General features: G+C 40.7%; 1 protein-coding gene across 1 annotated transcript in view; it reads right to left on the reverse strand.

Moving 5' to 3' along the window:
* Positions 1 to 1,627: 1,627 nt before the first annotated feature.
* The window catches only part of dpy19l3 (dpy-19 like C-mannosyltransferase 3), a 64,051-nt gene continuing 49,823 nt past the window's right edge, over positions 1,628 to 15,855 (reverse strand). The window contains exons 13-15 of the mRNA XM_043707527.1: positions 8,597 to 8,722; positions 5,502 to 5,613; positions 1,628 to 1,756 (exon numbers count right to left, since the gene is read on the reverse strand). Of these exons, the coding sequence (XP_043563462.1) occupies positions 1,628 to 1,756; positions 5,502 to 5,613; positions 8,597 to 8,722 (367 nt within the window). The remainder of the gene's footprint in view (positions 1,757 to 5,501; positions 5,614 to 8,596; positions 8,723 to 15,855) is intronic.

Consider the following 15,855-nt stretch of genomic DNA (forward strand, 5'->3'; position numbering starts at 1 on the left):
AGGTTCATCAGGATGTCGCTTCGTATGGAGGGTGCTAGCTTTGAAGGGAGGTTGAGTAGATTAGGATTATTTTCATTAGAAAGATAGGGGTTGAGGTCTACAAAATTATGAGAGGTATAGACAGGGTGGATAACAAGAAGCTTTATCCCCCCGAGTGGGGGACTCAATTACTAGGGAACATGAGTTCAGAATGAGAGGGGAAAAGTTTAAGGGAGATATGCATGGAAAGTTCTTTACAGAGAAGGTGTTGGGTGCCTAGAATGCATTGCCCGCAGATGTATCTAGACAGATACATAAATGGGCAGGGAGCAGAGGAATACAAATCCTTAGAAAATAGGTGACAGGTTTAGATAGAGGATTTGGATTGGCACAGGCTTGGAGGGCCAAAGGGCCTGTTCCTGTGCTGTAATTTTCTTTTCTGCTACATAATGCACTTTGTATGGTATGATCTGCCTACATAGCACGATAAACAACACTTTTCGCTGTATCTCAATACATGGGACAACAAACTCAAAAAATCAATTTGAGTTTAAACTCAAACTACTCAAAAAATCAATTACCTCTGGCTGGAATCCTTGGCCCTTGGATTTTGAGGTTGCTGACGTAGCAGGAGCTACAGAGTTGAAAAATGTGGTGTTGGAAAAACACAGCATGCCAGGCAGCATCCAGGGAACAGGAGAATCGACATTTCTGGCATAAGCCCTGAAGAAGGGCTTATGCCCGAAATGTCGATTCTCCTGCTCCTCGGATGCTGCCTGGCCTGCTGTGTTTTTCCAGCACCACATTTTTCAACTCTGGTACTCCAGCATCTGCAGTCCTCACTTTCTCCTAGCAGGAGCTACAGTCTTCTATGTGGTGCTACTGACTGCAAGAGAAGCTAGTCTGCTTGACCAGGCTCCTCCAGCATCCCTGGAGACCTGATTCTAGACTGACTACCACTGGTGCTTGATTGGCAGAAGACCCAGCAGGCAGCATTCCCTCTTAGCTGCAGCTGCTCCGGGAGTACATGCATGCAAATTGGCTTGCTGACAAAGTGATTTCTGGTTTTGGAAGTTGCTGCTGCACATGGATCTTGGGGGAGGTCTCCACAAAAGAAAAATAAATCTGAGGGAGGGTAGCACAGGTCTTCATTAGAGATCCACACCACCACTGGGAGATTATGCCTTTAATTTTGAAAACCTTTATTAGGTCACCTCTCAGTTTTCTCTTTCTATAGAAAAGTGTGTTATGGAAAAACATGAAATAGATAATAGTTGTGTCTTTTCAGATCTTTTTCTACACTTGTCCAATGTTTCCATAAACTTCTTGCAATGTGAAAATCAGAAACATGTATGGTACTCAAGCATGCCCTAACCATGATTCCTATATATATTTGCTTTTGAATTATATTCTGACAAAACTAACCTTAGTGTTTTTCATTCTACAGTTTTCTTAACTAGCTTTGGTGTATTTAATGATTTTTGTATCTGTACTCCAAGATCCCTTTCTGCCTCTACCCTATTTGGACAAGTTGGTCTCATTATTTCATCAAGATAGACTACATCATACCTGTCTATAAGAATGGTACTCCATTTGTAGATTTCCAAGTGATTTTGATAATCAGTAAACTAAGTCATAAATTAACACATCAGAAACTTAACATGGATGAACTAAATGTTTTCACTTTCTCAGGTATAATATATAGTGGAGTGAGACTTACTTCATGATAAAGGTAAATGAAGATTAATATAGGAACTGCAAACCTCATCACACGGACCTATAAAAACAATTACATAAAGATATAATTACATAACAATACATTAGAAAGAGACTAAAATGACAGTCATTTTCAAATAGGACAGAAAACAAAAACAATGAACAGTAAAGACCCATTAGAGTTCATTCGAATGGTGTAAAACAATAGCATTAATTATATCTAGTAAAACGTTGGATTAACTTTTAAAATAACTTAGATACGCTATTCAACATGGATTCAAAGTGAAAACATCCTGTTTAACAGTCTTCCTGGCTTTTTAAAGGCAATGTCATGCCAATACTGTTAGGGTAAGCACACAACCTAGTGTAGCTAGCTTTTTAAAAGGCATCCAAACACCTGGAAGCAAAAGTCTATAAAATTAAGGTTAGAACAGTAGGAAATTCAAATTAAGTCTTCAGATTTTTCAACAAATACTAAGTAGTTATGTCAAAGTAGATTTCCTCAAAGATCAGTAGTGAGAGCAAGCTTTCTAATTTCCATCATTGCCTTGAATTTAGAAATTAAATGCAAGAAAGTCACATTAGTGGATGTTACTAAAACAGGAAGAAGTAATTGCTTCTCCAAGTTAATCGCAGATACCTCCTCCTACTGCCCCCTTGACCATGACCCCACCCCCTACCACCAAACCATCATCTCCCAGACCGTCCATAACCTCATCACCTCGGGGGATCTCCCATCCACCGCCTCCAACCTCATAGTCCCACAACCCCGCACCGCCCGTTTCTACCTCCTGCCCAAAATCCACAAACCTGACTGCCCCGGCCGACCCATTGTCTCCGCCTGCTCCTGCCCCACCGAACTCATCTCCGCATACCTTGACAGCATTGACTGTAAACCCTGCAAAATCTTAAGGCATCAGGTCAAACACGAGCAAGGAAATCTACTGATTGTCACATAGCACTGCTGAATCAGCTGTCCTCCATGTTGAACATGATTAGGAGGAAACTTTGTGATACAGGTGCAGAATGTACCCTGGATGGGGAACTTCAATGTCATCCACCAACAGTGGTTTGACAGTATCACTACTGACCAAGCTGGTTGAGTCTTAAAGGTCACGTGCTAGCCTGGATCTGCAGCAGGTGTGGTGGATTAAACAAGATGTAGAACATATTTGACCTCCTCTTCACTGATTTACCAGCTGCTGCTGTAGTATGAGTAAGACATGCCACCCCACAGTCCTTATGGAGAAAAAAGTGCGCTCTTCAAATCAGGGATACTCTCCAGTATGTTTGTGTGGCACTGTAACCATGCCAAATAAGAGAGACTTCCATTTGACCTAGCAACTCGACACTCCCATCCAGGAGGTGCTACAGGTCATTAGAAGCAGCCACATTATACTCCAACAACTTCAATCTACAACTTCACAGCCTTCATATCCTCCACTCTACCATTACTATCAAGCCAGGGGATCAATCCTGGTTCAATGAATAGTGCAAAGTGTGTGTCAGGACTTGTACCAAACACACTTAAAATGAGGTGACAACCTGGTGAAGCTATGAAACAGGACTAAATGTGTGCCAAGCAGCTTAAACTGCAAGTGATAGACAAAGCTAAGCGACTCTGTAACCAACAAATCAGATCTAAATTTTGCAGATCTGCCAAACGTCGTGAATGGTGGGCGTCAAGAAAAATTCTTATTGGAGGGAAAAGAAATTATCTTTAGCCATGGGCTGAGTGGATGCTCCATTTTTGTCTCTACCATAAGCCCCTAGCGTTACGGTCAACCAACCCAACCACCCTGTGGCTCAACATTTCAATTCCCCCTCCCCCTCCACCAAGGATATGCAGGTCTTTGGACTCCTCCATCGTCAGACCACAGCGAAATGACGGTTGGAGGTGGAACGCCTCATCTTCCGGCTAGGAACTCTCCAACCACAAGGGATGAACTCGGATTTCACCAGTTTCCTCATTTCCCCTCCCCCCAGCCTGTCTCAGTCAAATCCATCAAATTCAGCACCGCCTTCCTAACCTGCAATCTTCTTCCCGACCTCTCCGCCCCCACCCCAGTATGACCTATCACCCTCACCTTGACCTCTTTCCACCTATCACATTTCCGACGCCCCTCCCCCAAGTCCCTCCTCCCTATCTTGTATCTTAGCCTGCTGGACAAACTGTCCTCATTCCTGAAGAAGGGCTAATGCCCGAAATGTCGATTCTCCTGTTCCCTAGATGCTGCCTGACCTGCTGCGCTTTTCCAGCAACACATTTCCATCTCCAAGTTAAAATCAACTGGAAGAAATAAGTGGACTGATCAATGGTAAACTAACTCCACATTCACTCATTCAATACAGTCATTATTTATCTGAAGAGTTGAAATTGTATATTTTTTAAAAAACCTCCAGTACACTGGTTTTCATCTACACTAGTTGTTACATGGTTCATAAAAAGTATAAAATAATTGCAATTTTGAGAAAAATATGCAGTATAATTATCAAACCGGAATGGGTCTGAAATAAATTATTGTTTGAAAGGCGCATTAATTATGAGTGAAAGTAATCTTGTTTTATAGAAAGAAGCATCTTTCAGACCACTGACACCTCATAGCAAGGTATAATTACTATTTAAATTCAAATAATTAGAATCATCAAAATATAAAACACTTACCAATTTTAGGCTAACAATCCAAACAAATTAACAGCAATTGTCTTAATTTATAAGCCCTGTACTCTTTTAAACATATGTTGGCTGCACAATGCAATCTTAAAATATAAAATCTCATCACACAGTTGCATTTGTTTGCATTACATCAACTTATAGTTACTGTGAATGGTTCAATAGAAGCAATTACTGTTACCATACAATCATAATTCTGACAGCCTGCAGCAGCAACAGCACAGAGACTCAAGGCTTTGGGAAGGAGGCCCCCTTACCTTATGGAGACATCACCACCCTAGGAGTCATAACTTTAGAAGTTTCAGATCTGGATGCTTCTCTCCTTTTTGGCTTTTTTAAAAAAATCTGTTTTTTGTATCTAAAATGGTTGCTTGTTTTTTAATTTAGGTTTTTTTTTCTGAAGATGGCATTGGAGAATGGCAATTTTGTACAATTTTCACTGTACTTGAGTACATGACAATAAAATCTAATTCTGAAAAAATCTAATTCTAATTTTTGCTGCACCTAATTTGAGTAATTCATATAATTGCAGTCACAATTCCTATGTAAAATCTGCATGTAATTATATTCTTAGTGAAATAATATTGACATCATGCAAAAAAAACCTCAGCTATTAATTAGACCACTTATGACTCCTAAATGTAGGCAACAAAGAAGGTCCAAATAAATGACTGCAAATAGCTTTGGCCAAGCATGCTCAAAGTGCTAGGATATCGTTGTACTGATTTAAAATACAAGTATTAAAATGGTTGTGGATTAATATAGTACTTGAATATGTTTAGTGCTTAGTGATGCTGATGGGTAACATGTCAGAATAATATATTTAACTTATTCTTAAAGAAATAGATATGCAACATCTGTCATTCCAGAGGCTGAAGAAATCGCAGATGTCATCTCATTTATACAAACACATTTGATAGTGCAGAACAAAACTAATGAAAAAAAGTCACTTTAACAAAATATGCAAGTCTACAATTAATAGCCACATACACACTTATTTTCATTATGCAGAACAATGGACATACATATTCAATATTCTATCAGGCATTTTGTTAACAAAGTACATTAAATATAAACTTGAAGTTTGAATACAAAAATAATGGTGCACTGTATCTGTGCAAATGGCACTGACCCACTGAGGAGAATGTAGTCGAATTGCTTTGAGACTCAGACTCCATAAATGGCTGCTACAAATTGCTGCTGATGCAAAGACACACATATGAGATGTCCACAGATATTTCATCCTGTAACAAAGAATAATTGAGCTAAAAAAACTGAGGTTAATCACAGGATCTTCTCTATCTACAACAACTACTGCCTAGAAAGACACAATCAGCAGGTACATAGGAACAAAACTGTCTGCAAATTCTTCAGTCATGCAGCATTCTAACTTAGAAATATATTTCAGTTTCTTAATTACTGCTAGTTCAAAATCCTGGAACCTCTTACATTATAACACTATGGGAACACCTACATGCGTATAGCAAAACTAAACTCAAAGTTGTAGAAGAAAATAGGGAAGGTAAATACATATTTCAGTAAGGCACTTTATTTAACTTAGATTCATGATACAGAAAAAGCATCAAAGTGTATTGTAATGAGCATCATATGCATTAGTTCCCTTAAGAAAAATGAAGAAATCATTCCAATATTGTTAAATTTGAATTTCTGCATGATAATCTTTTGAAAATTACAAATACATTACAATATGAATCATAGTTTAAGCAACAATATAACATTTACCATTAAGTTATCTAGCATTTTAATTCATAATAAATCAGAAGGAGGACTAATTAGTCCATCAAAACTTCATTGCAACTATTACAATTGCTTGGATTTATTTAGCTATTATTTTTATATATATCACTTTATATGTGTAATAAAATGTCAAAGCACTTAGCAATTGTCAGTCTGCAAAAACAGGGTCTGATAACTAAAACTTGCTGTCAGAAACACCTTAATGGTGATGAGTGGTGAAGAGGCAGAGTGTTTATGGTCTGGATGACTGAAGACATGGCTGTAAATGATAGGGTGAAGGGAATGGGAAATAAACGAGCTCAGAATTGGAGGAACACAGAACGCTTGGAGGGTTGTAGGGCTGGAAAATTCTGCTGATAGGGTGTTGTAAGGGCCTGGAGGTCTTTGAACTTGAGGACAGAATTTTAAATGAATCATTAACCCTAGACCCAGAGCCACTGTAGGTCAGTACGCAAAGGGGTGAAATGTGAACAAGTCCTGGTGCAAATGGAGATGCAGGCAATAGATTTCTGGTTGATCTCAAATTTATGAAGAGTGGAAGGTCGGAAGCTAATCAGGTGGGAATTAAAGTAGAACCATTCAGAAATAACAAGAGCATCAATGAGACTTTCAAAACCAGACAAGTGGATGCAAGGTCAGACAAGGGTGATGTTGAGAAGAATGAAGTAGGTGGTTTTTCTGATATGAAGTAGAGAAACTCAAACAAGACAATGTTGTGATGAGTCTGGTTCAGCTTGAGTCTGGCATAGGCGAACTGATTCAGTTGGAAGGGATTAGATTCTATACAACGTTTGTTTGGAATAAATTGTGATTGATCCAGATCTGAGCAATAAGGAGAAAGAAAACAGAAATAATGGAGTAGGGTATGGAGGGAAAAATCAAAAAGTGGCACACAATTGGACACAGGGAAATTTGGATGACACAGACATGGCAAATATTTGGGGAAGAAATGTCCTGGTTTTTAAATCTCTGCAGGACAGACAGTAAGATAGAGTCCAAAGTTAAAATCAGAGATCCCGTGGAAGAAAGAAGTTGATTTTCAGAAAGTGGAGTGAAATTTGGCCTAAGTAGGATCTAGGATCAATGGCAGATGTAGGCAGCATATGATCTAGTAATCTAATGATCATACACTAAGTTTACGATAGATTATAGATACATATCCATATAATTAGCCTACACATGGAACTATTAATGGACTAATTTACTATGAGATTACAGGATTTGAAATGTTAAAAAATGTCTGTGTAATTATATTTCCTGTGTAACTAATTTATTAATAGCACAGGTCTTCCAAAAGGAAGATAGTAATTGCAGCAGCATAGACAGTAATTGCTGCAGCAACCATGTGGAAGTCCCACTACACCAATCCCTGCAATTACCAGAAAGTTGAAAATTCTGACATGCAGTTACCTAGCATCTGGAATCCTCCACGTAATTCTCCAACTATGACTTATAGTCAGAGGCTTCACTTGGTTTTGACTTGCCTGAATTTTTAGCCAGGAAAGGTTAGAAAAAATAATATCTGCTGTAACTTATGATGAACTATAAAACCAACAATTTCCACTCACTCACTTGCAATCTTTCTTCAACTCTAGAACTAAAACTCCGCACACTGCTAACCTGAGCCCCCAAATGTACTCACCTTCCAAAGATCAACTCCTTCTTCACACCCCCTCCACAACCTGACTTGACTGCCTTGATCCAATGACCCCTGAGTCAACACCCCATGGACCTGACACCCCAACCCTGACTGCATCTTAGCCCAAGCAAATTGATCACTTCTCCCAATTCCCCACTTGTACCCCCTCCGATCCAATACTTTCTCCTCCCACCTTCATTTCTCGAGGCCCAATACCCCATTCCACTCTGCCTAATAGTCCTTCTGCCCACCAGAAACCAATACCCAATATCCCTGGCCAAATTCCCTCAGAGTTAACAGATCCCCTCATCCTGAAGCTGACCTGCCCACTCTCTCAACTGGATCTGCCCTCACAGCTTCCAGCTCACATAGGCACAGTCCCTAACCACTCTAACCTCCAACCCACGCTGACCCACTAAGGACCCTACCCCAACAATTGCTTTATTTCAGTATCTGTGAACGCAGCTTCAAGACTTTTAATCTACTGAAAATGGCACCTACTGCTAGAAAAGCAGCCTTTGTCCTGGACCTAAGTGGAGTCCTGGACTCATCCTGCTTTGGCTGGGAAGGTCCTGCCCAGAAGTTTTCAAAAATCTCAAAACATAAGTGGGCAAACTTTGAATAAGTGGGCAACTTATAGACTGATCAGTGTTGGAAATTGGGATTATGACTCATACCTGAAGATTCGGGTTAATATTTGGTCTGTACTTGCATATTGGGCCACTGAAATCAGGGTTTTAGAACTTTATTTTGTTAAAATTCTATTTTATTTTTATTTTCAGAAAAAAACACCCACAAGACATTTGAACTAATGTCATAGATTACAATACCTCATTGTACTTAAAGCCAGCAGACCAAATAGCACATTGTGCAGTAGATTGTAAGCCATGTCGGGCCTCAACATAGTCATGTTCTGTTCTTTAATGGATGTGCTCTGGATTACAGCTGAACTACAGCTGGGGAGACAAATTACAGTTAAATTAGTTAGTGATAAATGAAGGAGTCAAGCTGATTATCTCTAAGTATATATGTTGCTTGCAATGACATCAGCTCAAAATATTGAATTACTTCCATTTTACTAATTCCTGACCTTAAGTAATTTAAAACAAAACTGCATTGAGCTCAAAGTTTCACAAAGCATATGTTCATATAACAGTGCGTTCTGTTCTCTTTGTGCAGGAGATAAATGCTGTACAATTAAAAAGCACCACTGTAGCAAATCACACAGAATAGTGTCGGAACACAGGGAAGCACAGGAAGAAAAGGATTAATGCAGTACCTCTTTCTGCCCATCCACAATCACTCAAATCTTTCTCCAATTCTCCCAGAGCCTTCAAATCTCATACCTTTGCTAAGACCTGTGACCAGGAAAACCTACTCTATCAAGGCTCATTGTTATTAGTTCACCGGTCAGCGCAACATCGAGGGCTGAAAGGCCTGTTCTGCACTGTATTGTTCTATGTTCTAGGTTAACTGGCTTTGAAATCTCACAGGTTTGCAATATATTGAGGTTGTCATCAGCTGTGAGATGTGGGACAAGCTTTTGACAAGTAATGCAGGATTACTCATCAAGGTTACTTTAGGCTGGTCAACAAACTCAGGTTAGAGGTGGTATTTAACACATAATATTGCAAGGAGGCAATTAAGATCTTCCAAGTAATCGATGAAAGTAAATCTGGAACTGAAAGCTAGTCTCAGTAATGGTGACCATGAGCTACTGGTAACCATGAAGCTACTGGTAATTGTCGTGGAAATCCATCTGGTTTACTAGCTTCCTTCAGAAAAGGAAGTTTGCCATCCTTATCTAGTCTGGACTACATATTTTAGATTTAGATTTTATTGTCACATGTACTCAAGTACAGATGTACAGAAGTACAGTGAACAGTGTATAATGTCAGCACACAAGGCGCCATGTTAGATACTAGGGTACAAAAAAAACTTAGGTACACAGTCATCAACAAACAATGAAATTCACAAGTAAATTTGGAGGAACCTGTTTAAGAGAAATCACAGCACAGAAACTGATAAGAGAATATTTTAAGTGTAGCCTTACAGTAAGTCTGCAGTAGTAAATAGAGTGGGTTCTTTCTTGATTATATGTTATATTGAGATATGTCTCTTTATTAAACTTAAAAGCCATAAGTATTAAGTTAGCCTGAAGCAGTGTTTTGTAGAGCACTTAGACAGTACTATTTTCTGGGTCTGTAGATTGAAAGAAGCAAAAATGGCCTTTAGTAGAATATGCTCTTCTTGTTGGATGTGGGAGTTTAGGGAGAGTTTACATGTTACTGAAGATTATATCTGCAACAAATGCCGTTGGTTGCGAATCCTATCAGATCGAATGGATTGGTTGGAGAGATAGTTAGAGGCAATGGGGAATTTACAAGAGCAAGGGGATGTGATGGAAGGCAGTTATAGGAAGGGAGAAAAGTTGCAGATACAGTCACATAGATGGGCTAACTCTAGGAAAGTTAAGAGAGGTAAGCAGGTGGTGTAGGAGTTTTCTGTAGCCATCTCAATTTTAAACAAGTATACTGGTTTGGAAAATGTAGAGGTGATGGATTTTCAGGGGAATGTAGCATAAACATCCAAGTTTCCGATATTGAGACTGGCTCTAAATATCAGGGGAACGTCGGGTTCCAAGAGATCGATTGTTTTCGGGGAATCTCTAGTCCAAGGCACAGACTGATGTTTCTGTGGCCAGCAGCGAAAAATCAGAATGGTGCTAAGATCAAGAATGTCTCAGAGAGAGTGCAGAATGTTCTCAAGGGGGAGAGGGATCAGCAGGAGGTCATTGTACACATTGGAACCAATGACAGAGGAAGGGAAAAGGATGAGATTCTGAAGGGAGAATATACAGTTAGGCAGGAATTTAAAAAGGAGATCTTGAGAGTAGTAATATCTGGATTACTTCCAGTGCTACAAGCTAGTGAGGGTAGAAAGAGGAGGATAGAACTGGTGAATGCATGGTTGAGGAGCTGTTGTATGGGAGAAGGATTCACATTTTTGGATCATTGGAATCTGTTCTGTGGTAGAAGTGACGTGTACAGGAAGGATGGATTGCACCTAAATTGGAAGGAGACTAATATACTGGCAGGGGAGATTTGCTAGAGCTGCTCAGGAGGATTTAAACTAAAAGGGGAGGGGGGTGGGTGAGGGGAGAAGAGAAAGACCCAGAAAGATAGTGAGGAAAGAGATCAATCTGAGACTGGTACAGTTGAGAAAAGAAGCGAGTCAAACAGTCAGGGCAGGCAGGGATAAAGCAGAGAACAAAGTAGGACTGATAAATTAAACTGCATTTATTTCAAAGCAAAAGGCATAACACAGAAGGCAGATGAACACAGGGCATGGAACTGGGATATTGTAGCAATTACAGAAACATGGCTCAGGGATGGACAGACTGGCAGCTTAATGTTTCAGAATAGAAATGCTACAGGAAGGACAGAAAGGGAAGCAAGAGAGGAGGGGGAGCAGCATTTTTGATAAGGGATAGCATTACAGCTGTACTGACGGAGGATATTCCCGGAAAAACATCCAGGGAAGTTATTTGGGTTGAACTGAGAAATAAGTAAGGAATAATCACCTTATTGGGATTGTATTGCATACCCCTAGTCAGAGTGAAATTGAGAAACAAATTTGTAAGGAGATCTCAGTTATCTGTAAGAATAATAGGGTGTTTATGGTAGGGGATTTTGACTTTCCAAACACAGATTGGGACTGCCATAGTGTTAAGGATTTAGATGGAGAGGAACTTGTTAAGTGTGTGCAAGAAAATTTTCTGATTCAGTATGTAAATGTACCTATGAGAGAAAGTGCAAAACTTGACCTACTCTTGGGAAATAAGGCAGGGCAAGTGACTGAGGTGTCAGTGGGGGGGGCACTTTGGGGCCAGTGACCATAATTCTATTAGTTTTAAAATAGTGATGGAAAAGGATAGACCAGATCTAAAAGTTGAAATTATAAACTGGAGTAAGACTAATTTTCACGGTATTAGGAAAGAAATTTCAAAAGCTGATTGGGGGTCAGATGTTCGCAGGTAAAGGGACAGCTGGAAAATGGGAAGCCTTCAGAAATGAGATAAGATTCCAGAGAAAGTATATTCCTGTTAGGGTGAAAGAAAAGGCTAGTAGGTAAAGGGAATGCTGGATGACTAAAGAAATTGAGAGTTTGATTAAGAAAAAGGAAGCAAATGTCAGACATAGACAAGATAGATCGAATGAATCCTTACAAGAGTATAAAGGCAGTAGGAGTATACTTAAGAGGGAAATCAGGAGGGCAAAAAGGGGACATGAGATAACTTTGGCAAATAGAGTTAAGGAGAATCCAAAGGGATTTTACAAATACATTATGCACAAAAGGGCAAGTAGGGAGAGAATAGGGCCCCTCAAAGATCAGCAAGGTGGTCTTTGTGGGGAGCAACAGGAGATGGAGGAGATACTAAAGGAGTATTTTGCATCAGTGCTTACTGTGGAAAATGACGTGGAAGATAGAGAATGTTGGGAAATAGATGGTGACATCTTCAAATATGTCCACATTACAGAGGAGGAAGTCCTGGATGTCTTGAAAACATACAAGTGGGTAAGTCCTCAGGACCTGATCAGGTGTACCCTAGAACTCTTTGGGAAGCTAAGGAAGTGATTTCTGGGCCACTTGCTGAGATTGTTGTATCATCGATAGACATAGGTGAGGTGCCGGAAGACTGGAGATTGGCTAATGTGGTGCCACTATTTAAGAAGGGTGGAAAGGACAAACCAGGGAACTGTAGACCAGTGAGGCTGACCTCGGTGGTGGGCAAGTTGTTGGAGGAAATCCTGAAGGACAGGATGTATTTGGAAAGGCAAAGACTGATTAGGGATAGTCAACATTGCTTTGTGCGTGGGAAATCATGTCTCACAAACTTGATTGAGTTTTTTGAAGAAGTAACAAAGAAGATTGATGAGGCCAGAGTGGTGGATGTCATCTATATAGACTTCAGTAAGGCAGTGGACAAGGTTCCCCATGGGAGACTGGTTAGTAAGTTTAGATCTCATGGAATTCAAGGAAAACTAGCCATAAGACCATAAGACATAGGAGCGGAAGTAAGGCCATTCGGCCCATTGAGTCCACTCCGCCATTCAATCATGGCTAATGGGCATTTCAACTCCACTTACCCGCATTCTCCCCCTAGCCCTTAATTCCTTGTGACATCAAGAATTAATCAATTTCTGCATTGAAGACATTTAGCGTCCCAGTCTCCACTGCACTCTGTGGCAATGAATTCCACAGGCCCACCACTCTCTGGCTGAAGAAATGTCTCCGCATTTCTGTTCTGAACTTACCCCTTCTAATTCTAAGGCTGTGTCCACGGGTCCTAGTCTCCTCGCCTAACGGAAACAATTTCCTAGCATCCACCCTCTCCAAGCCATGTATTATCTTGTAAGTTTCTATTAGATCTCCCCTTAATCTTCTAAACTCCAATGAATACAATCCCAGGATCCTCAGCCGTTCCTCATGTGTTAGACCTACCATTCCAGGGATCATCCGTGTGAATCTCCGCTGGACACTCTCCAGTGCCAGTATGTCCTTCCTGAGGTGTGGGGACCAAAACTAGACACAGTACTCCAAATGGGGCCTAACCAGAGCTTTATAAAGTCTCAGTAGCACATCAGTACTTTTACATTCCAACCCTCTTGAGATAATTGACAACATTGCATTCACATTCTTAATCACGGACTCAACCTGCATGTTTACCTTCAGAGAATCCTCAACTAGCACTCCCAGATCCCTCTGTACTTTGGCTTTACGAATTTTCTCACCGTTTAGAAAGTAATCCATTCTTCTATTCTTTTTTCCAAAGTGCAAGACCTCGCATTTGCTTACATTGAATTCCATCAGCCATTTCCTGGACCACTCCTCCAAACTGTCTAGATCCTTCTGCAGCCTCCCCACTTCCTCAGCAAACTTCGCTAGAATTCCCCCAGTCCCTTCATCCAGATTATTAATATATAATGTGAACAGCTGCGGCCCCAACACTGAACTCTGCGGGACACCGCTTGTCACCGGCTGCCATTCCGAAAAAGGACCTTTTATTCCAACTTTCTGCCTTCTGTCAGACAGCTAATCCTCAATCCATACCAGTAGCTCACCTCGAACACCATGGGCCCTCACCTTGCTCAGCAGCCTCCCGTGTGGCACGTTATCAAAGGCCTTTTGGAAGTCTAGGTAGAACACATCCACTGGGTTTCCCCGGTCTAACCTACTTGTCACCTCTTCAAAGAACTCCAACAGGTTTGTCAGGCACGACCTCCCCTTACTAAATCCATGTTGACTTGTTCTAATCCGACCCTGCTCTTCCAAGAATTTAGAAACCTCATCCTTAATGATGGATTCTAAAATTTTACAACAACCGAGATTAGGCTAATTGGCCTATAATTTTCCATCTTTTGCCGTGATCCTTTCTTGAACAAAGGGGTTACAACAGCGATTTTCCAATCATCCGGGACTTTCCCTGACTCCAGTGACTTTTGAAAGATCTCAACCAACGCCTCCGCTATTTCCTCAGCCACCTCCCTCAGAACTCTTAGGATGTAACCCATCAGGGCCAGGAGATTTATCATTTGGATACAGAACTGACTCAAAGATAGAAGACAGAAGGTGGTGGTGGAGGGTTGTTTTTCAGATTGGAGGCCTGTGACCAGTGGTGTGGCATAAGGATCAGTGCTAGGTCCACTACTTTTCATCATTTATATAAATGATTTTGATGTGAGCATAAGCGGTATAGTTAGTAAGTTTGCAGATGACACCAAAATTGGAGGTGTAGTGGACAGTGAAGAAGGTTACCTCAGATTACAATGGGATCTTGATCAGATGGGCCAATGGGCTGAGAAGTGGCAGATGGAGTTTAATTTAGATAAATGTGAGGTGCTGCATTTTGGGAAAGCAAATTTTAGCAGGACTTATACACTTAATGGCAAAGTCCTAGGGGGTGTGGCTGAACAAAGAGACCTTGGAGTGCAGGTTCATAGCTCCTTGAAAGTGGAGTCACACGTAGATAGGATAGCGAAAAAGGCATTTAATATGCTTTCCTTTATTGGTCAGAGTATTGAGTACAGGTGTTGGGAGGTCATGTTGTGGCTGTACAGGACATTGGTTAGACCATGTTTGGAATTTTATTGCAACTCTGGTCTCCTTCCTATCGGATGTATGTTGTGAAACTTGAAAGGGTTCAGAAAAGACCTGAACACACACCTGGGTTAAAAACCTCTCCCACAGACAGCTTTGGAATTTTATTGCAACTCTGGTCTCCTTCCTATCGGATGTATGTTGTGAAACTTGAAAGGGTTCAGAAAAGACCTGGGTTAAAAACCTCTCCCACAGACAGCTCACAGACACGGAAAGAACAATACTGGCCAAGTGACTCAACTACAACCACAGGGACGCCAAGACAGCAGACTTCCTAGCAGCACTAGAATGCACACTCAGGAACAATAGACTAACAGAAGAGACACAACAAACAGTGAGGCAAAGTATCGTACCCCTGATAACAAGGAAAAGACAAACACATAACTTCAACACCAAGGAGAGGGAAGCACTAAAATCACTAAGAAACGATAAGAACATAATCATACTACCAGCAGACAAAGGCAGAATGACGGTCATCCGGGACAAAGCAGAGTACACCCAAAAGCACAACAACTACTTCCAGATACCAACACCTAACAAAAGAGGGAGTTGGACCCCACCCCACAGCTCACCAATAGGATAAATAACACACTGAGGAATCTACAAAAAAATGGACAGATAACCAGGTCGGACCTACAAAGAATGAAACCTGAAAGCAACAACACCCCCAGATTCTATGGACTACCTAAAGTGCACAAACCAGACATCCCACTCAGACCCATAGTATCACTACCAGGGACACCATCACACAAACTGGCCAAAAAACTACAGCAGATCCAGACACTCTATATAATCAACACGGGAATTCTTGGACATCGTCAGAAATATACACATAGACAAGGAAGAAAATATGGTCTCATTCGACTTTACGGCACTGTTCACCTCTATTGACAAAACCCTAGCCAGAGAAACAATAACCAACCTGCTG

The sequence above is a fragment of the Chiloscyllium plagiosum genome, chromosome 17 (genome assembly GCF_004010195.1).
Source record: "Chiloscyllium plagiosum isolate BGI_BamShark_2017 chromosome 17, ASM401019v2, whole genome shotgun sequence".
Lineage (NCBI taxonomy): Eukaryota > Metazoa > Chordata > Chondrichthyes > Orectolobiformes > Hemiscylliidae > Chiloscyllium > Chiloscyllium plagiosum.